This window comes from Crotalus tigris, unplaced genomic scaffold, assembly GCF_016545835.1.
Source record: "Crotalus tigris isolate CLP2741 ecotype Arizona unplaced genomic scaffold, ASM1654583v1 scf7180000024506.7606697, whole genome shotgun sequence".
NCBI lineage: Eukaryota > Metazoa > Chordata > Lepidosauria > Squamata > Viperidae > Crotalus > Crotalus tigris.
The window spans coordinates 5715001-5739134 of NW_024100678.1; the positions used below are offsets into that span (position 1 = coordinate 5715001).

The window sequence follows — 24134 nt, forward strand, 5'->3', positions numbered from 1 at the left end:
AATTTCTTCACAAAATGTGTGGGTAGAGAAGCTGAATGGATGAATTCTATGAACTTTGTCTGAGAAATTAAAACAATATATACAAATGTTAGTCGTGTTAAGACTCCTCTTTAGTTATGTTGTTAGGACTGCTGAGAGGACAGAGATTTATGGGAAGAATTCCTTCATGGTAACTTTAATTAAAATGTAAGCATAGGAAATCAGAGTGTGAAAACATTGAACGTATCATTGTACCATGAAAACCAGAACATCCAGATACTCCTTTGGCTACTCCATTACTAAGTACCAGACTATAGCCTTCTATTCATAAAAAAAAAAAAAATCTTTAAACTCTCTTCCCCTTTCAAAGAAATTTTGAATGCAAATTCATTTGAAGGCAATGAAATGAGGGTAAAGATACAAGCAAACTTCATTGCATGGAACTATCATTAATATACAAGCACATGGCCTGTGCAATGTTTTATTTTGTTAAAATATAAGATAGCTTAATCAAGACTACTCCAGGGCAGATCCCGAATAGAATATGGGGCAGCCTGCAATACGAATAACAGCTGGAGATTTTGCAGGCCGTATGCTTAGTTTCACAAAGGTTTAGTATAACTTTACTTTTTTCAATGTTTTCATCAAATTATAAGTAGAGTAACACTGTAATAGTTTGCAATTTTGTCATCAACAAAATGTCTCTGTAGCACATGTCTTTGTAATGAATTAATATAACTCATGGAACTTAAGCATGGGAAGGGGGGAAATTATGTGAACAAGAGGCTCAGATAATTATACTGAGAAGTTCACATCTTTCTGAACGAAATCTACCCAGCAGAATTCACCATTAAATTGACTTTTTAGTGTTTTTAAAATGCTATTTTTTATTATATTAGGAAACATACCATTAAATGAGATTCAACTAGGAAATTATCATGTATTTTAGTGCACCGCTTTGCTATTTATTTTTGTAAATATTTTCTACACTGTTAATAAGGAAGATTATTATGGTCCCAAATTAAATTACTTTCATTAGCAAAATCTTGAGAAATATAATACTACAATCTTATAGTACATTAAACTACCTGCAAGACAATTAGTTTGTAAAGATTTGTAACCTTATTATTCTATAAAGCCTTTATTTCATTTTTAAAAAAGATCAAAAATAATAAAAGGAAAGGAAAAGTAATTAAAACAATTATTCAATGCACCTGCTAAATACTAATGCATTAAAATGGCCTTAGAGAAACTATATATATAGAAATAAAAATCTGAACAAGAAACAAATTATAAATAGAAAACAAAACACTTATGCTTTATGGTTGTATTAACCATAGTTCGTCTGAATCGCAGACTAATGGAAACAGCACTTCTATCTTTCAAAGTCCTTCTTTCCTCAAAAGCCTCTTGATGCTGTCCCACTCTTAACTTTGCTATTTTGTTACATATCCTAAAACAGACATAAATGATGGCCATCACTTATGTCTGTTTTAGGATTAGCTAGTTCAGGTTATATTCCACCTCTTTGGTCTTTTATTGGCAGAGAAGGATGCCAAAACTGTAGCTTTTCATTTTGATCTCAGACTACTAACCTTTCACTAACATTAGCCAGACTGCTTATTTCCTATCCCTCTTATTACAAGATAAACTTTCCACAACTTATTTATGTTCATAAGAATATAAGGAATATACATATATCAGCATTACCCTTTTAAATAGCGTGCTTCTTTTAATAAAACCACAGTATCCTGCCCATAAGTGTTGCATATCAGTGTGCAACAATGAACAGAGATAACATAAAACTAATCAATCCATGTCATCTCTTGAAATCAAGCAGAAGAAAAAAGGGAAGGAGGAAGGAAATAATTTAGGTATAATATAGTATTATGTCAGGGGCCATGAAAGAAAGAAAGAAAGAAAGAAAGAAAGAGAGAGAGAGAGAGAGAGAGAGAGAGAGAGAGAGAGAGAGAGAGAGAGAGAGTGTTAAGTTAAGTTAAGTTAAGTTAAGTTAAGTTAAGTTAAGTTCAGACATTATAAATTTTATAAGTCCTAAACAATATCATTAAAATAATTTAAATACAGTCATGCCTAACATTATACTTTCTCTTATGGTATCATAAGACTTGAAGATCAACAAGATGGATGAATGTTTAGTGGATTTACTGTATCAGCAAAGTTTTGTATTTCATCCAAGACACAGAATCTTCCCTTCTGTTCTAAAGCGACTTCTAATCAGCCTTCCCCATTGATCTTCTAGTACTTGAAATACACAAGAGTGGATTAAGAATAAAAAAGCGATAAGGTATGCTCTAAGTATTAGAGGTCAATTAAACCCTGGTGCCAGACCTGCTCTTTTGCTTTACAAATAGATGAACATACTGTAAAGGCTACTGCTTTCTCAGAACAATTTCTCCAGTAAGTAGGAGATGTGAATAATCTCTTTACTTTTTAGAGTAAGTATACTATGAAAAATACTTTATTCAAGTATTGGATCAACAAGAAATGAAGACAGTTTCATTCTGTTAACCTTACAAGAAAGGAAGGAAGGAAGGAAGGAAGGAAGGAAGGAAGGAAGGAAGGAAGGAAGGAAGGAAATAAAAAAGAAAAAAGAAGGAAGGAAGGAAGGAAGAAAAGAAGGAAGGAAGGGAGGAAAGAAAGGAAGGAAGGAAGGAAGGAAGGAAAGAAAGAAAGAAAGAAAGAAAGAAAGAAAGAAAGAAAGAAAGAAAGAAAGAAAAATATCAGGAAAGGGCTTGTCATAATAATTTCTCCATAAATGCTTCTGCTTCTGAAGGAGAGATGTGTCACTCTGTCAGGGCCCAATGGGCATGGTGAGGCAACTTAAATGGCAGATAGTATCAGCATTTGACAGATATTTTTTCAGATGCTTATGAAAAAATGATGGAATTGGTAAACTTTTTGAAAGGCTTACATCCTTTATGAATGGTCAGTGGATCTTACCTCTGATTTAATTAATTGATTTATGGTGATTCTGACAGTGAAAGCTAAGTAGGACTAGCTTTCATTATTATCATTTGTATGAGTCTCTTTCTTTCTCTCCATTTCAAAAGCACAGAGGAGCTATAACAAAAAGGAACCAGAGCATACTGCTTACTTATTCATAATATAGGATTTCCTTTTAAATTGACAAAAAGCTTAAAACTGATCTAATGCATTACTTTGATAGTGTCATTGACACAGTGGGCATGGGTTTGGGCAAACTCAGGCAGAAAGTGGAACACAGAAGGGCCTGGCATGCTGTGGTCCATGGGTTCATGAAGAGTCGGGCATGACTTAGTGACTGAACAACAACAATGCATTATAGTCTATTCCAATATCCAAATAGGAATACTATATACAATTGTACTTCCATATAAGGAAATACAATTATTTATATTTGGCGCAAGCATAATGCAGGAATGTAGCTCAAAATCATCCACTGAGCTTTAATGTGTGAAGGAAAACTAACCCGAATCTCCCTAGTCACAGTTCTGGGCCGTTATGTCACATTTTGGTTTCCATATTCCATATTTGGATTCCATATTCTCAAGTTAAGTATTGAAGACTAAATGTATTGAATACCAGTACATGTTGTAGGTACATTCTGGAATAGAAAATAAATGTCCTGACCTCCATTTTTGAATGCATAACGACTATTTGTTTCCCAAATATATATTCTAACATGGGTAAAATTTATAGCCTGGCATATAACAGAAATAAACAAAAAAAATATTTATGGATAACACTATGAAACTTTATTTCTTTAGGTACAGAAAATAGTGTATAGATTTGTTGTGAATTGATGTGAATTAATTTAGGAAGCTTTTTAAAAAAGCTTAGAAATATTCTAAATTGTGTCAATGTAATTCATTTTTAAAAATATGGTTGGGAAAAAAAACTCTAGTCAGACAACAAGATGAAAATTCTTTAATTTCACAACCCATGGACAGACTTAAGCATAGTTTCACTGGGAAACTATGACCATCCTAGACCAAGAGAAGTCCAAAACTGCTAGAGAACTCAAATTGGTCATCAACAGGCACATAGAAATAATACCTACAATTACTGTGAATTGATGCAGGTTGATTTAGAAAACCAAATTTTCTAATTTGTATTAATTTGATTCATTTCCAAAAAAATGGTTGAGGGAAAAGACTTAATTTATATGGAAAGCCAATTGGAATCAAAGCTTTTGTCAAATCATTTCTGAATTAAATCTCTAAGCTGCATATTATTTTCTTTTTTAAGGTAGAATTCACCTCTGATTAAATTAGGTATCTTCCGAGACATATTTAAAAAAGTGGAAATATACTGTATATTTACTGGAAACTGTAGTTTGTTAATGCCTTCATTAAAAAGAAATAAAATGACCCGAAAGAATATGCAGAGTTTAGTTTTTTTCTGTAACTCTGCTAAGATCAAACAAACATGATCCTAGTGTGCATCTTACCAAGAGTAACACTAAGTTCAATAGAACTTTTTTTTAAAAAAAAAACATTTTAAAGATAAAGAACCTGTCACTTTCTAGATGATATAAACTTATAAATCTCAGCAGACTCATAATCAGTGGTGAGAGATGTTGAAAGTTTTAATTAACAATATCTGCAAAGACATTACCGTAGTTCTTATTGCTTTGTGTCCTACTTTTTATTACTGCCTTATGCATATGCAGAAGTGGCAACAAAAACAAATACCACTCCTTGTTCTTAATAACAGGATCACTGTGAATCCTGAGCATTCAAGTAAGCTCACAAGCTGTGAACAGAAATGAAATCTCTTCCATTATAAACATATGTGATAATTCCTTCACACAGCCAAGGAAGAATAACATGATAGCAAATTGGACACTTATATAAACAAAGGACAGATGGAAATAAGATAATCTGTCCAAAAGAAGGAATCAATAAGTCTGTTGCATAAGGCAGGTTGGAAAATAAAATGTAAGAAGGTTGAACAGATTCAAGGCAGAGAGTATGAAAAACATGTTTCATCATGGAAGCCACTGGTTTACAAGGAATTTTTTTTGCATATTATAAATAAAAGGTGAAATATTTTCAATTGATTGTGGAGTAACTGCATATCATGTTTTTTCTTAATTTTTACTATAAATTGTACTGACTAACAATGGTACTCAAAGCTGTGAAGTGAAACAAGAAGGAAGAAACTGATGTTTTATTTAGTACCATCATTCTCACTTGAAACATATGTAATTTAAAGGCAGATGCAATAGACTGCTTTCTATCTTTACTTGCAAAATGGTGACTTGAAAACCAGGAAAGTACCATCTAAGTACCATCTTTAGACAGCTAAAGATGATTTTGGGAAGAGCTGTATGGAATTAATATTACTATATGCTACATTATTACCAATATTACCCCATGCTACAAATAGGCTGGAGGTTTTAGAATTTGTGCATATTTCATACATTCATTTACTAATAAATATGAAAAATGACCATGCTAGTTAACATACCTTGTTTATCCAGTGGTTCCTTTATATCTGTAATTTGAAAGATATGTCCTTGTATGTAGGATACAGATTTCTCATATGATCACCTACAAAACCAAGAGGTGGCAAACATAGTGGAATTAGCATAGGATCAGTGAAAGGGATCGAGAAATAAAAAGATTCACCAACCATTTAGGTTGATAGAGTCCTATTGACTTAATAGGGTCTATATCTGTAGATTCGAAATCACTCTTGATAATGTTTGTTCCATATGCAGACATTTTTAATGGCATTCTGGATATCATTGGTCTCTTAGGGGAGCTCACGATGGTGACTGGCACATACAATGTTATCCAAGAAACTACATAAAGGGTGGGGTGAGTGTATCTCTGAGAGTGTATGTCCATCTATTAGTTATATATAAATAAAGATTTAGTATTGTTGACAAAATGTGATCCACTGGAGAAGGAAATGGCAAACCACTCCAGTATCTTTGCCATGAAAACCCCATGGACAGTACTAAAAGGCAAAAAGATATGACGCTGGAAGATGAGCCCCTCAGGTCGTAAGGTGTCCAATATGCTACTGGGGAAGAGCAGAGGGCTAGTACTAGTAGTGCCAGAAAGAATGAAGCGACTGGGCCAAAGCCGAAAGGACGCTCAGCTGTGGATATATCTGGTGGTGAAAGGAAAGTCCGATGCTGTAAAGATTTTTTCTCCATAGGAACCTGGAATGTAAGATCCATGAATCAAGGCAAGCTAGACGTAGTCAAAAAAGAGATGACAAGACTGAACATCGACATCTTAGGAATCAGCAAACTAAAATGGACAGGAATGGGTGAATTTAACTCAGATGACCATCAGGTATACTACTGTGGGCAAGAATCCCTCAGAAGAAATGGAGTAGCCTTCATAGTCAATAAAAGAATAGGAAAAGCAATACTGGGATACAATCCCCAAAATGACAGAATGATCTCAATTCGAATCCAAGGCAAACCATTCAATATCACAATAGTCCAAATCTATGCCCCAACCACTGGTGCTGAAGAGGATGAAATTGACCGGTTCTATGAAGCCCTACAGCACCTTATAGAATTAACACCAAAAAATGATGTCCTTATCATCATGGGGGATTGGAATGCTAAGGTAGGAAGCCAAAAGATAACCGGAATAACAGGCAAGTTTGGCCTTGGAGTACAAAATGAAGCAGGGCACAGGCTAATAGAATTTTGTCAAGAGAATACGTTGGTCATAACAAACACTCTTTTCCAACAACCCAAGAGACGGCTCTAAACATGAACATCACCAGACGGTCAACATAGAAATCAAATTGATTATGTGCTCTGCAGCCAAAGATGGAGAAGCTCTATACAGTCACTAAAAACAAGACCAGGAGCTGACTGTGGCTCAGATCATGAGCTTCTCGTTGCAAAATTTAGGCTTAAATTGAAAAAAGTAGGGAAAAGCACTAGGCCACTCAGGTATGAACTAAATGATATTCCTGATGAATATACAGTAGATGTGACAAATAGATTTAAGGAATTAGATCTGATAGACAGAGTGCCTGAAGAACTATGGATGGAAGTTCGCAACATTGTACAAGAGGTAGCAACTAAAACCATCCCAAAGAAAAAGAAATGCAAGAAAGCAAAATGGCTGTCTGAGGAAGCTTTGCAAATAGCTGAGGAAAGAAGGGAAGCAACAGGCAAAGGAGAAAGAGAAAGATACACCCAATTGAATGCAGAATTCCAGAGAGTAGCTAGAAGAGATAAGAATGCCTTCTTAAATGAACAGTGCAAAGAAATAGAGAGAAAACAACAGAATAGGGAGGACCAGAGATCTCTTCAAGAAAATTGGAGATATGAAGAGAACGTTTCATGCAAAGATGGGCATGATAAAGGACCAAAATGGCAGAGACCTAACAGAGGCAGAAGAGATTAAGAAGAGATGGCAAAATTACACAGAAGAACTATACAAGAATGAGCTTAACGTCCCAGATAACCACAATGAGATGGTCACTGACCTCGAACCAGACATCCTGGAATGTGAAGTGAAATGGGCCTTAGAAAATCTGAGCAACAACAAAGCTAGTGGAGTTGACAGTATTCCAGCTGAGCTATTCAAAATCTTAAAAGACGATGCAGTAAAAGTGCTACACTCAATTTGCCAGCAAATTTGGAAAACTCAACCGTGGCCACAGGATTGGAAAAGGTCAGTTTACATTCCAATTCCAAAGAAAGGCAATGCCAAAGAATGTTCAAACTATCGCACCATTGCACTCATTTCACATGCTAATAAAGTTATGCTTAAAATCCTACAAGCTAGACTCCAGCAGTATGTGGATCGAGAACTACCCGAAGTACAGGCAGGATTTCGAAGAGGCAGAGGAACTAGAGATCAAATTGCCAACATACGCTGGATCATGGAGAAAGCTAGGGAGTTCCAGAAAAACATCTACTTCTGCTTCATTGACTATGCAAAAGCCGTTGATTGTGTGGATCACAACAAATTGTGGCAAGTTCTTAAAGAGATGGGAGTACCAGACCATCTCATTTGTCTCTTGAGAAACCTATATGCGGGTCAAGAAGCAACAGTGAGAACTGGACACGGAACCATTGATTGGTTCAAAATTGGAAAAGGAGTCCGGCAAGGCTGTATACTGTCGCCCTGCCTATTTAACTTATATGCAGAGCACATCATGAGAAAGGCAGGGCTAGATTAATCAAAAGTTGGAATTAAGATTGCCGGGAGAAATATCAACAACCTCAGATATGCAGATGATACCACTCTAATGGCAGAAAGTGAAGAGGAACTAAAGAGCCTCTTGATGCGGGTGAAGAAGGAGAGTGCAAAAGTTGGCTTGAAACTCAACATTAAAAAAACCAAAATCATGGCATCCAGGCCTCTCAATTCCTGGCAAATAGATGGGGAAGAAATGGAGATAGCGACAGGTTTTATTTTTCTGGGCTCCAAGATCACCTCAGATGGGGACTGCAGCCAAGAAATTAAAAGACGCTTGCTCCTAGGGAGGAAAGCTATGGCAAATCTAGACAGCATCCTAAAAAGCAGAGACATCACCCTGCCAACAAAAGTGCGTATAGTCCAGGCCATGGTTTTCCCAGTTGCAATGTACGGCTGTGAAAGTTGGACCATAAGAAAGGCTGAGCACAAAAGAATTGAGACCTTTGAACTATGGTGCTGGAGAAGACTCCTGCGAGTCCCTTGGACTGCAAGGCGTTCAAACCGGTCAGTCCTAGAAGAGATCAACCCCGACTGCTCTTTAGAAGGCCAGATCCTGAAGTTGAAACTCAAATACTTTGGCCACCTAATGAGAAGGAAGGACTCACTTGAGAAGGGCCTAATGCTGGGAAAGATTGAGGGCAATAGAAGAAGGGGACGACAGAGAATGAGATGGCTGGATGGAGTCACTGAAGCAGTAGTTGTGAACTTAAATGGACTCCAGAAGATGGTAGAGGACAGGAAGACCTGGAGGAACGTTGTCCATGGGGTCGCGATGGGTCGGACATGACTTCGCAATTAGCAACAATTAGCATTGTTAAATTTCAGTTAAATTTCAGTTAAATTTTTTTGAAACAGTAGTTTTGGAACAAAACTGAGGATGCCCCTGAAAATATCTTTGAGAAGCTCACAAGCAAGATATGAAGGAAATAGCTATTTCATGAAGTTGTTTGTCAGCACATTTCTTTAGATTCTTGAGATAATATATGGCTCTCATCTGTAGCAGCTATTTATACTCTTATCCCCCATGAATGTTTCTTATCTGTTTTTAAAGTGCTATTTTCTGTTTTTGTCTGAAACAAATAGCTGTGTGTGTTGCATCCTTATAAGTATGATGCTTGGCTTTCCTAATTATGTTCATTATTCTTTTGGGCCCTTTCTGTTCTTTTTTCAAGGCATTCAAAATGGCAGTGGAAAGAACATTTAATTGAACCACCCTTAAAAGATTCTAAGTACTTAGGAGAAAAAAATAATGATATACAAGGATTCTTAATTCTTTTAAGCACATCTCATTATTTGAGAAATTATGCTCCTTTGGTTCAATTAATTATATGAATAGAATAATTAATGGTTTTGAAATTTTTATATTAAAATTAAAGCAAACCCTCATTTTTTCATTCCTTTTTACCTTTGCCTACAATAACTCCCTTGCTGTCCTTAGATAAATTAAAACTTTCTAGCTTTGTCAAAATCCAGTTCTTTCTTGTTCTGTTTTTTTCCTCGTTCCTAAAACCATATAACCCTTAGAAAACTGATGCTGATAATAATCCCTTTAATCTGAAAAGATTCAGCAAATGTATCACTGTTTGCTCATACAACCTCATGAATCAGTACTCACAGCAGAGGCAGACATAGCAAGAGCAAACCGACATTTCTACTTGATTAGTCATGTCTATTATATTTATGTACTGTTGGTGGGCAGCCTCATTCTTCCACTATTTTCAAAGTGTAGCATTCAGTTCTCCTTATTGAGGATTGTGAGGATTGCTTGTAATAGCGAATTATGGTTGCCTACTTATTATAAGCGTGAGTCACCCAGATGGCAAAAGTATTTGATGCTCGATGCCTTGAAATGAATTCATTTCTGGGTAAGATAAAATCACATTCTGTCCAATTAAAGGTAGCTATATGAGGAACAATAAACAGATTAATTCCTGACAAGACATTGTGGTCAGTTATTTTGGGGACCATTCAGTATAAGGAAGCTCTAAAATGGTTAATATTCCTTATTTTAGCATTTTAGCATTTTCACTGAAAGCCCAATTGTGACCAGGTTTTAGATGTGGCTGTTTCTCCAGTTATTTCTGGAATAGAATAACTAGCCACAGTGTCTTAACAGCCTCATATCTATTAATGTGCTACACATGAGATTACATTGTTTGAAAAACTAATATAGAATGCAAGCACTTGCTTCTTGAGCAACATTCAAGAAGAAATCATATTTATTTCAAATATGTTATATTAATCTTAAATGTCCTTTAAATATCGGTGCTACAGTGCCTTGAAAGAAATAATTTCCAATATTCTCCTACCTGTCTTCTTTGAACATTGCCTTTCCAGATTGCAATTGCATGCTGAAATTCAGTAACTAGCTACTCAATAGTTACATGAAGCTTAAAGTACTGTTTTCAGAGAGGCATATCTAGTATTAATTATATTACTTTTTGATGTCAGGTAATACTTAATTTTTTAAGTGTAATGATTAGCTTTTAATTTTACTCTGCAATTGATCTGATCATCTCTTTTATTTCTACTGTTTTAATGTCTGCTGTCTAGTAGCTTTCAATTTATACTTTTAATTTGTTCTTTCATCATGTTTTATACATACCCAACTATTGTCCACCATTTTCTTTAGTTTTTTGTTCACTACTGAGGTCATTTTGAGGTTCTGATATTGAATTTCAAAAGGTCTAAGAAGCTTGTACTCAAGGATTTGCTGGAATGTTTTATATATATATATATATATATATATATATATATATATATATATATATATATATATATTGATATTAAAAATAGAAGAATGATTCCTGGGTATATTCATGTTGAACAGCAAACAAGCGTGAACACCAGGAAAGTTAAAAACTATAAAAGTTTTAATTAAATAAAATTCCAAGCTTTCGTTGGCTATTGCCAACATCGTCAGGGATCGTTTAGGTCAATGAGAGAACTTATATATAGATGACAAAGCCGTTTGCACCTGACTCTTGGATCTCGTCATAGGTCCTGACCGACCAATCAACGCTCCGGTCCTAATCTCCATATTACTAGTCAATTTACACTTGCTTCCCTTACCTGCGCACATACTGCTACTCACTTCCCTCTCCTCCTCCTGTATCCGTGAATTAGGAGTATACCCTATCTTACTCCGAACAGGCACACTATCCAAATCCTTGGGCTGTTTCATCTTCTCACCCCTTTCACTGGGGTGCTCCATCACAATGGATTTTTTACTACTTCCACCCTTTCCTGTCCATTGTTCTATATATATATATATATATATATATATATATATATATATATATATATATATATATATATGTACATAGTTGGATTGTCTCAGTAATCTGATTTCAATAAATATAACTGGCAAAATGTCTAATAAATGCACAGTTCCAGATGAAACATGACCGATTGATTGCTGTGAAATGAATACAAATACAAAATTCGAGGACATAAATCTGGGATCAGAAAGCATCATGCCAAGAACAAAGACTCTAGAAATAGATATTAAGCTATTTGTAAGCCGAGATAATTTACAAAAGGACACTCTGCTGAGCCCAAGGAATTCTTGGCATCTGACTATGCAGGCACATATAGATCAGGGATACAACAGACCATGATTCTTTCTCACTTGTCAGAGAAGAGCATACAGGTTTCCTCCTTGTTATTGTAAAAAGAGAAAAAATAGCACACATATTTTTACAGGATCAACCAATAAAACATTTTTATAAAACACAAAAGAAACCTAAATAATTTAGCTCTTTATGTATACCAAACCAAACAGGCTCTAAATTTGAGTGGTCCAACAAGAAGTAAATTCTTTGACAGTGGTGTAGCCATTCCTAATCTGATATCCTCCAGAAATATGGGAGTTACAGTGATATATGTATCTTTGGATGGCACCATTTTGGTGAGCTTACTTTAGTAGTTTTCTGGGTTATAATACATGGAAAACCGTAATCTGCAATGATTTCTCACTGGTTAATTGAGATAGCAGCCAAGTGCCAAGCATTTAGTATTTTAAAATGCACACACCAAACAAAAGCAATCATGTTTATATTTACCTAAAGTTAGTTCAATATTGTGTATGGGGGTGCGTGTGTCTCTGTATATAAATATCAATGTCTTCTGTGCAATCTACCAGCAGCTGAATACATTAAAGTGCAGCCAAATAGCAATAGCAGTAGCAATAGCACTTAGACCTAAATACTGCTTCATAGTGCTTTACAACATTCTCTAAGCGGTTTACAAATGTCATTATTTTGCCCCCAACAATCTGGGTCTTCATTTTACTGCCCTCAGAAGGATAGAAAGCTGAGTCAACCGTGAGCCAGTCAAGATTGAACTCCTGGCTGTGGAGAGTGAGCCTGCAATACTGTATTCTAGCCTCCATGCTACAACAGCTCCTAATATATTCAAAATGATTGTATAAAAAGTTGTAGCTTATTAAGTTAATACTTAAGAAATATTAGTCTAGTCCCCACTTAACATGATCTTGTCTAAGATTCCTTGCCACTTTCTGTAATACTTCAGGCTACTTTGAAACAGGGCAGGGAATCCACATCCAAAACTTCAAACTTTATGTATGCCTTGAGACCTTCAAGTACAGTTCCCAGAATATTTACAAAACCTCCTTCTCAATTGTGGTTTTTAATAGGTCAGACAAAAGAAAAGTATTAAATAAATGGGTAGGCGTTTCTTTTAATTCAAGTTAGTTTATAATGAATATAGATTCAACACAATAATTGTACATTTGTTTTGTCCTAGAACTTTGGGATGCCAAAAGAATGTGCCCTTTGATCCAGCAATGGTCTGCATCTTTTTTTCCTGAAATGACAAGCATGTAATATGGCTTTTGTTAAAATAGTGAAAAAAATATTCAGCCTACCTTTCTCATTGAAGGGTGTATGCCAAGCAAGAAGATAATTATCTGGCTTCAATTGGGAGCATCCTTCAATAGTAGCAGGATCTGACCTTCTCTCAGGAAGTTTTTCAACTGCATCAACATAACGTTTAACAACATCGCGATACAGGTCTTCTAAGCACCAATAATCTATGCAGGCAAAAAATAAGATAAATGTGTATATAGCAGGAAATGTTAAAAAGAGAAGGAAGAACATGAATGATGCCTGAACAGGGCAATTATTTCATTGTCACTGTCATTTAACATGTTACATCATAACAGTCTTGGCATACATGAATGGCAATAATAAATAGGGCAACTATGCATGGTTATCAACAAGTTAGTCTTATTACATTCACCCTGGCTTATTCTGATCTCTGCTGAGTGAATTTATGAATGTAGGATAATAGAGAGTTACAGTTTGGGCTGCAAACTTTCAGGTAAGCACTAAATAGTAGCAAAGTATAAATTCATGAAAAATGTAGAATATAGTACATCTACTATGACAGATAAAGTGAGGCCCATAGATATTATTGAACTACAGTTCTTAGTGGTTCCAACCAGCAGGGTTGACATATGAAGTTCACTTCTTAAGAGCCGCATATGGTCTATTTGTGAATGATTAGAAAGGTAGAAAGATGGCAGTAGAATCCTCTATGTAACATGGAAGACATGAATATGATAGTTTGGAGGTGAGAGAAATTTGTAATGTAATTTAATGAATTCCCTGAATGGATTGCCCTTGCAACTATGTGGCAGATGGAGAGGAAGCTAATCACCAGATTGCGAGAACAGTCGAGGAGACCCAAACTCATTGGTAGCCTCACATTGCAATGAACAAGGACATGCTTTTGATTTTGCAGCTACAATTATTGTTGGCTGAGCAGGGACAAATATAGCCAGAGAAATATTAAAGCCGGAGAAACTGGCCTGATGTCAGTCAATAGGAGTGCTGATTAACCATGAGCCTATGAAGTACTTACGAACCAAGGATGTGGTGGCACAAGGAAACAGCTAATAACTTAATAACCAGCCAGCCACACCCTAATTACAACTAAAAGCTACACATAACCAGAAACCATATACTGAGCGTAGAACAGCCCAGTGCATATATTTGGAAGAGAGAGAAGTTCCCCGATAATGAGTTCCAGGACGAGCCTGAAAGCTTGGAAGAGTAAACCTTTGTTCCCAGTGGCTGACTCAGATTGCACCCTTCAATATTATCTTGGGACACATATATTTATCTTCATTCTCATGAATATGAGTTGAATATTGGAAATAAAAAATAAGGTGGAAAGTTCTTTGTACAACCAGGAGTTCTTTTTGCTTTATCACAGAGTTAAGAACATTGTTTTATCTCCATAATACAATTTTATAAGAACCAAAAAGACATTGCATTCTGTAACATGATTTGGCCAAACAGATGTATTTAGAAAATTCACAAATAGAAGATCAATGTCTCTTTCTATTGAAGCGTAGCAGTCATTCAAAGTTTGTTGGCTATGATTCAGATGTAGCATCAGAAATCACTGATAGCACAGCTGTTTATGAATATGCATAATTCTCCTTTAAAACTTTCTAAATAGTAAGAAGTTAAGTCTGCAGAATGTAAATACACTTTTCATATTTTTGCTATTCCTGAATCTTTCTGTATTTAATTTCAAAGGTTAGTGCTCTGAAAATTAAATTAAAGAACCCTGCAACTATTATTCATTTTTCTTGTAGGGAATTTGCTTTAGCCTTCTATTTATTTTACATATCTGTGTTTGCTCTTTTCCAATGCTTGAGGCTTTTTGAGACTTAATCATCAGTATTAGTAAAATCATAGGATTGAATATTGTGTATACCAGTAGGTTTCTGGAAGGACATTCATTACTAGCAATTCTTTTTCTAATAATTCCTAGAATGGAATTTGCTTTTTAAAACAATAACAACAACTAGACACTGTGCTAGCATTTTAAATGAACAACCTAACATGATAGCAAGACTATTTCTTGAGCATTCACACTTTCCCTGCCCAAAGACAGTACTAAAGAGGTATAGATAAAAAGTATTATAACTTTAAGTGACTTCATATTTTTAAAAATAATTTCATTAAATATTTTAATTGCAGTAGTAATAACTGATATAAACTAAAAGAAAGAAAAATAGAAAAGGAAGGAAGGAAGGACTTCTAACCTTCATCACAACAAATATAAACAACTTTAGTAACTTCATCTCCTCTTAATTTACAAACTATGATGTCTTCGTTCAATATCCCACTTCTTATCTATAAACAAACCCATAAAGCATCATTTCAGTCCTAGCAAAAGTTCATTAAGGATTGTCAGAAACAACATAATTACAGTATTTTAATTTTGATCAAATAAATCAACTTTATATTCCTTCTTTTACTTCTTATAACTTAATCCAGTGGTGGCAAACCTATGGCACGGGTACCAGAGGCAACACTCAGAGCCCTCTCTGTGGGCATGCGCGCCATCGCCCCAGTCCTAGGCCTTCAGCTGGGTTTTATAAAACCTTTTCACTTTAGGCCTCGCCGCCGTGTGCAAAAAAAAAAAAAGTTTCAATCAATCAGTCAATTTCAACTTCTTGCGGGGAAAAAAAAAGATCTTGCAAAGTTGGAATTGATTGATTGAACTTTTTAGCCCCACCCAGTCTGCTGTTACCACCGCATCCACGCCCAATCAATGGGCCACACCCCCAATTGGCCACACCCATTCAATGGGCCACACCCACCTGGCACTCGACGATGTATAAGTGGGTTTTGGGTTGCAGTTTGGGCATTCAGTCTCTAAAAGGTTCGCCATCACTGACTTAATCTTTAATTCATTCAAGTACTGTAATGTTGTAGAACTTTTGCCTCTTCTCATAAGATTAACCCAAGCTTTAAGAAACCTCTTTTATAATCTAATGTAAAACAATTATCAAGATCAATCTCTTTTATTATTTGTAATTACTCCTTGATTTTTAAAGCATCAACCAATTTCTTTTGTATCCAATGAGACATCTTTTCCCATGTTATTCTTATAGCCTGTCATTTGTACATCCACTTTTAGTGTCAATTCTGTCTCTGCTATGTCAAATAAAACTTGTTCCTCTTCTACCATTTATTCCATAACATTTTTTGGAAATAGTCTACCCATAGAAACAAACATCACTGTTGACATTATTGATATTAACTTCTGACACCATATTTCAAAATGGTCCTTCAATATAGCTGTAGCTATGAATTAGTTTTATGTGTTCTTCTCCTTTAATTAAAAAGTGTAGTTCCTTCTAAAAAGCAGAGACATCACCCTGCCAACAAAAGTACGTATAGTACAGGCCATGATTTTCCCAGGTGCAATGTATGGCTGTGAAAGTTGGACCATAAGAAAGACTGAGCGCAAAAGAATTGAGGCCTTTGAACTATGGTGCTAGAGAAGACTCCTGCGAGTCCCTTGGACTGCAAGTCGTTCAAACCCGTCAGTCCTTGAAGAGATCAACCCCAACTGCTCTTTAGAAGGCCAGATCCTGAAGTTGAAACTCAAATACTTTGGCCACCTAATGAGAAGGAAGGACTCACTGGAGAAAGGCCTAATGCTGGGAAAGATTTAGGGCAATAGAAGAAGGGGACGACAGAGAATGAGATGGTTGGATGGAGTCACTGAAACAGTAGGTGTGAACTTAAATGGACTCCAGAAGATGGTGGAGGACAGGAAGACCTGGAGGAACGTTGTCCATGGGGTCGTGATGGGTCGGACATGACTTCGCAATTAACAACAACAACAACAAGTTCCTTCTAGCATCCAATTTTTAAAAATTGCTTATTTTCATTTGTCTTACAAAAATTCAAAACAAGTCCACTTTCCAACAACATATTCATATGATCAGCTATCTTTAGTTAGCTCATCTCAGGAGATCCAAGAGAGTGGCACGCTTCAGGTCCCCTCTATGAAACAGTACCTCCTGGCAGGACCTGGAATGTGTGTCGTCTTTGTTACAGTGCTTACCCTGTAGAATAGAATTTTACCCATGTTTTTGATAGCTCCAGCTCTGCTGATCTTCCATAAACTTAGTTTGTCCCCTCGGCATTGGGCCAGAGCATGAAATAAGATCATCCAGAACTGAAAAAAATGGTATAGCTATTGTTGGCCTCATATATTTTGTTTTGGATCTTCATTGTGGTTTGGTTTCTGGTTTTGTTTATTGTGCTTCTAACCATTTATAAGCCACTCAAAGCCACTTTTGTAAGTTGAGCAGCTGTGCAAATCAAATAGAGAGTTTTTCTGCATACCTTGCCAACTGTAGAAGATGCAGCAATAGTATTTGGAGGACATCAATTATCAATGTACTTTCAACACATCCCTGACCCATCATCAGAGAACCAATATAATTCATATGTAACATATGAAGTGGCAGCAGATCCTAGGGTTGCCAGGACTTGTCTGGATGGCAACCCAAGAGTAGCTCTCCAGGCTAAAGATTTGCCACCTTCAGGGTGCTGCTGTTTGCTGTGCTCACCCAGCCCTGGCATACCATCTGACCAGGAGGGTTGGAGAGCTGCCATTTTTGACATGCATTCAGAAATCTGGAGGGCCAGGCTTACTGCATGTGAGTGGCAATTGAAGAGTTGCTTACCCTCACTTGGAGTTTAAGTGCTGCAGACATCACTTCCATGTGATAATGCAAAAGTGGGAAGGGGAGACTGATCTTGGTACATGGAAAACTGTCACAAAAAGGACATTCACGTTTCTCTCACCTTTGCTTCTCTTCCCGTGGACGGTAGGTAAACCGGGAGGAGACAAGTGGCAATGATGGTGTCTCTGGTGCCAGTTCTCCAAACAATGTGTTAGATTGGAAAGCTGACAGCAAGAGGCTTTTCACCTGTTTGTCTCGACCCCTGGGTTCTGACATAGGACCATATTTCATCTTTTTGTTGAGACAGAATCAGGAGTGGAAATGCTGCCAGCATGTTTTTCTACTGGCATACCCTATGCTGGCCTCTGCCCTCAAGAATAGTGCTTCAACACTGTTTTGCAAAATACCTCTCAGCAGCGGTTTAGTTCATGATGAATGGCAGCACTACTGGTACTCACCCATGGAGGAACAAATCAATGTAGCTCTTTTTTTTCTGGCTGAGAACTATTGTATTTGACCAGTGGTAGCCATGTATTCATTTAGTGGCCTAGATTAGAGACCCTTTTATAAAATTGGAATTATATTGGTATAATAAACAAAGCTGCTGTAAAAGTGTCATTAGCTGCTTCTGTACTAATTAAATTGGGATTCTAATAAAATTAAAATGGCCAAAGGTACCTTTCTTCCTGTATTTTATTAAGGGCTGGAAACAGAATTATCCAGAAAGCCATTTGAGGATGGACATCTGTTTATTGGCTGCCCATTTATTTATATATTAATTGTATCTTGCTTAATTTGAATTAATTTGTTTGTTATAGAATTTAAATAGTTTCATGGCTTCGGTTTTTGTATTGATCATTCTTAATTATGTTTGAGAAAATAATTGCACATCACCATGAGTCTTTGTTAGATATTGTAATATAGAAAAAGAGAGAATAGTAAATGTCAAAATGGATATTTTACTACTACATCTGCAACATCCACTGTGCTTGTAACATTTCTAATGAACATTTTACATTTCTAATAAATATTTTTAAGTATGGCAAAGCAATTGAACTACCCAAATACAAAAGCAGAAAATGGATGTGTGTCTATTTTCCATCTTTCTAGAAAGGTAGCATGGTTAGTTTCCAGATAGCATGGTTAGTTTCTAATTTATTCTTTGTCAAATGCTTTTTTCCTGTCAACTGGTAGATAACAATAAACTATCAACATCTGTATTCCCTGTTATCTATATAATTTTATTTTAAAGGTTATCAAGTAATGCTTTCTATAATAGAAAAACAGCATATTTCCTATTTAGAATAAAAACGGACAAAGACACTGAATAGCTGTTGCCTGTAAATACAATTGAAGAAATCAAGGTTAAGGTGTATCCTGACAAGTGGTGTCATGTTATATATTGAGAGAAATATGACCTTGCTAATTTGGAACTACTGTATCTAAAAATGGTTGCAGAGCCGACTGATAAGGCTTGCAGATAACCTTTATGCTCAGAGGTCAAGAAGCAAGAGACATGTGACTCGTATTTAATCATTGACTATATTCAGAAGTATGCTAGTCATTCTTTGCTTTCATAGGTTGACATCTTGCCATTATCTTTAGGGTGTTAGCTCTATCTCACTTCATTGGCTAACTAGTAGCTAGATAAGAAATACTCAAGATTCTCATCAACAGATCAGTGGCAGCTAATTTTAGAACAGCAGTCAGATAAGAAAGGAATTTAAATGAATTTCATTGACTTTGACACATCTGATTGTACAATACACATAAAAAATAAGAAAGCAATACAAGTTAGGAAATGCTTTTGTCTTTAACAAAGATATCTATATCTGTCCCTCTATATCTGTCCCCCTGAATGTGCATCATAAACTGGGTACAAAATACAATTGCATGAATGTTATATCATTTATTATTGATGCAGGAGACTGATTTTTACTACACCAAAGAGCTGCAGGACTGGCATTTGAGATTAGTTTTCTTTCCATATTTGTGGAAATTCACTCAGTGTATCATGCAATCTTAATGTATTCTTTTAACCAAATTTATACAACCAAAATGAGCTAATGTGCAACCTTGCTAACTGGAATTCAGCTTGATGCACAAATTAAATAAAGCTAATTTTGAGTTTTAAATAATTGTTTAATTTTTTACTAGGAATAATTTATTCCTAGTATTATTCATATAATCTTTTTAGACAAACAAGTATGATATTTCAAATATCACAAATAAACAGATACACATAGTGCCTCTCCAAAGGTGACTTTATGAGTTCATGGTTGAGGTGGCATTTGAGTCATAGACTTCCTTCTTTATTTACATTCTTTTTCACCTTATTTAAATTTAGGGCAAATGCATGGCCTATTAAACATCATTCACTAAAGGTAGTATTAGCTCACTGCTCAACTAGTAAACATGATTATTACAGCTCTTCTCCAGTTCTCTTTCTAACCTCCCATCTGCGTCTAGATAACAATGTTTTTTCCTCTTACCTGTGATGAGAGCTTCAGCTGTTGCCATGTGCATCAGAGTATTGTCACTTACTGGCCATTTGTCAGAGGACAAGACCAGGTTCCCGAGTCCTCCAATTTCTTTCAATTCCTCTTGGATCTTTGCACCTAAAGCATTGTTTTCCTGAATAAAATTTCGATAGCCCAAAGCATCCCCTACCCCTGCTAGTAACAAAGCAGCCTTAAATTTCTCCATTGTTAAATGACGTGCTTTTTCAGTTCTCTTTGGTCTCAAACAGGCACTTGATGTTTCTTTGTTCCTTTGCCTTCTAGCTTAGATTAAGCAACACTTTATATTGGAGCCATAGTGTCATTGCAAAGAACTGTCCGTATAAGGGAAGCCTGGCCTTTCCTGGCATGCATATGCCATTGCTTCTCTGATAGCCAATGGTTAAGATAAAACTGTTAAGTCCAAATATTTTCCCATTTATTTTTAAGCTGCAAGCTTAGAAAGTGTGCAGAGCACAAGTAAGTATAGTTGCAAAACTCAGAAGCCCCAGGACAAAACAAGCCAAGAAATATTTGGTCTCTCCAGTTTATGTAACTCTATCCCTTGAGAAACACATGTTGAATTAAGAGACTTATTTTTAAAGCTGTTCAATTGGTACATTTCTGCAGTTTTGGAATCACTGCCTTATTGTGTTTCCTTAAAGAACACAGAAACACGTTGATTTTACGGACATTATATTCAGAAGATCTAAACATTATTGAGAAAGTAATTAAAAAACTACTGAACCAAATCTCGTCTAACCCCTACATTTAACTGAAGCAGCCATAGATTTGTCTGTATATCAAATGCTGTCTTATTGCAAATTTATATTATGATATAAACAATTGGAACTGATTTTCCTGCCCAGCAATTGTGCATTAGAATCAGTTTGTTGTGCATATACATAGATGAATTATTCTGCACTTCTCAGAAGAGATTTCACTGATGTTTTTTATTCCCATCTTCTTGTCTTTCTTCCTTGTAAAACTTGACAGGATGTTTGTGTGAATGATAAAAATAACTAAGTAAGTTTTATATTACCTCACAATGAAAAGATAGAAGTTGTAATTATTAATTTAAAATTGATAGGTTTAAATGTAAAATGTAAACTGACACAGCTTTGCAGACGTGTGAAGATATTTACAAAGCAAGTTACAAAATAATAAAAATTAGCGTGTAGCAGCATGAGGTTTAGCATTCTTGAATGATTTCCTATTATAATAATGCAAACTTTATTTTAGAAAGAAAACTATTTTATTATTAACAATGCCTGGGAAGATGCAGCTTCCAAATACAAGTTTACTATTTTTTCAGTAAAATGTTTCAATTTCTTTCAGTAATAAAGCTGGAAAAAAGATAAAACATTTTAACTGTTGCAAAATAGTGCTAATTTTTATTCCAAGTCATAACTCTTTGGCAGAGAATTTAAAAGGGTTGGGCAGTGCCTTCCAAAAAGGTACTTTTTACAATAAGCTGTGCCTAAAGAAGTGAGTAGCTGGATAGCCATATGTCTGGAAACAGCCATGACAGCCTTGAAAAAGATATGATTGCTTTAACAACCTCTCGTAGATTGTGAAGCATCTCCTTAAGACTTGGAATTTAGTTTTCAAAAGAAAAATTGCACTGATGCTTATTATGGTCAGCCCCATCATCCTGTACTGGCATTTCCATTGTTACAATCCCTGCACTATGATGTTACAAAGCTATTATGCAATTACTGGATAGATCCTGTGGCACTAGAGAAGAACCATGCTGGATTTGCCCTAAAGAGTGGACAAATTCCAAATGGCTTGTCTTATATTGGTCTAGTTTTTCTCTTTCAACCTGTATCAAACTGAAATTTTGATGTTTCATGGGATTTTTGTGAAGAACAGATAAGACAACATATTATATTTGATACTAACGATCTTGAAGATACCATCTTCCAATTTGAATTGACTTTGATTTAAACACGTGTACTGATTGAAGAGTATAAAATCGTATAAAGTGTAAATGAACATATTCCACTAGTAATAAGGGAATGCACAACTTTGTTTCAAATAAAACACAGTTCCAACAAACCTCATAATATTTATGCTGCAACAAGATCAGCAGTTGAATTCAATCAGCTTTGCAAGCTGTGTGTGAGGACCATCAATAACCACCTTTGCTCAATCTTGGTTTTTCATTTCCTATAAGTATAGAAACCTCTCAATGTTTCAATGATAGGTGGAAATATTTATCTTCACTTTAGCTACTGTTACATTTTAGAATATTGCTCATTGTAGGAAAGTTTACAAGTTTACATTTCTTAAAACTCCCAATATGAATAGTTTGATATTGTTATAAGAATGTAAGAGAAAATAAATTAACTCTAATAAAAAAAATGGTAACGTCTGGAATAGGTGATTGTTTCCTTAGCTCTTGAATTAAAAGAATAAACTGTAAAGATGACTATTAGAAAACATTAAAACTAATTTTAAGCATGTTTAATATCACATTTAATGAGTTTCAAAGCCAAATCTTTGTAAAGCTTTCTTTTTTTTAAAAAAAAAGTTCATTTGAAGAAGTTCAGTGACAGATACTGTTGTATTTGAGGATGCAACAAAGTAGTACAGTAGCCTTTAGTATTGCTATATTTATCTGAGAGCAACAAAACGAAAAATAACAACTGAGTTACTGGCATCTAGTGGTGGAATGAGAGATAACCCATTTCTCACATTTATATAGCTAATGTTTCCAGCTCCCGAAATAAAAATTAAAGTGATTGCTTTTAAGTTGCAGTTTACCTTGTACCATGCTGGCTTTTTAATTCATGCAGAATTCCACTTTGAATTTAGCATACATGTTCTTTGTGTCTGTTTTCACAATGATCAGTTACACAATGAAGAGCAGAGTTAGTTTTAATGATCATGTGGAAGATAGAATTTAAAAAATCATGTAGGATCTAAAAATATGTCTATTTTTATCACCTATGCTATACAGGAGGCACAACAGCCACTTTTTACCTTTGCCACTCCTTTTATTATTTAAAGCCAGACAAAAAGAAAGCCATATGGTAGTGCTAGCACAGAAGCAATTCCTGAGTCAATGACCACTAGTAGGCAACATGCTATTTCTTTCTGACTAGTCCTTTAGAAGCTGCTTACCACCCTGAGAATACTTTAATACAAACCACAAAACAAGATACTTTTTTGCACAATTATTTCTGCCTGATATTTTTAAGTAGCTTCAATTTTGGTTGAAAATTAAGCAGCAGAATTTAATTTGAGCTAAAATGTGCCTGCACTTCACTCTGTATATTTAAAATAATCACGGCTTCTTTATTACTAAATACATGCCAAGGCTACTGACGCTTAAAGCCACGTTGCTGCAATTACTCTTTTAATGGAGCTATCTATGGTCAATTTTGGATATAACAATATTATAACCCAGGCTGCATCCCAAAATAATCATCTTGTCTATTATTTGGGAAAGCTGTCTAAACAATAGGGCATGTTTTTCCAAGAAAGTGCTACCCAAGCTGCAGGTAGGAGTAAGAGGCATCCCTGAATCCTTCTTACAACTCTCTTACTTCCTAAGAAGGAGAGGGAAGGAATGAAAGTGCTCAGGAGGCAGGCAGGAAAGCTGATAGGAAGAGGGCCTGAGTAGGCAGTGACTGAGAAAGGGCAGGTAGCAGTGGGCCACTGTGATATGCAATGGGACAGCAAACGGCAAAGCAGGGGACTCTGGCTTGTGGCCCCAACAATGCTTCCTTGCAGAGAGCAGTTACAGAAGCAGGACTGATAAAACTTCCTTAAGTCTGACAATGAGAATGTTGTCCCTTAGAGAGTTGTCATCAAAAGCTGGTTCCTGAAAAAAGTCTTTTTTTTTCTCACTGTAATTAACCTCCAGGAAGGGAACAAAAAGAGAAATAGAAGCATCTGTACGGAAACTGCTTTCCACAAACAAACCATTAAATC

General features: G+C 35.6%; 1 protein-coding gene across 1 annotated transcript; it reads right to left on the minus strand.

The window, feature by feature from the left end:
• Positions 1-12916: 12916 nt before the first annotated feature.
• On the minus strand, positions 12917-20712 carry LOC120303787 (protein ADP-ribosylarginine hydrolase-like protein 1). Its single transcript, XM_039333582.1, has 2 exons — positions 20187-20712; positions 12917-13221 (listed from the first exon to the last, which is right to left on the minus strand). Exons 1-2 carry the CDS (start codon positions 20398-20400, stop codon positions 12932-12934), a joined length of 504 nt encoding a protein of 167 aa, XP_039189516.1. The 5' UTR covers positions 20401-20712; the 3' UTR covers positions 12917-12931.
• Between the last annotated feature and the right edge of the window lie 3422 nt (positions 20713-24134).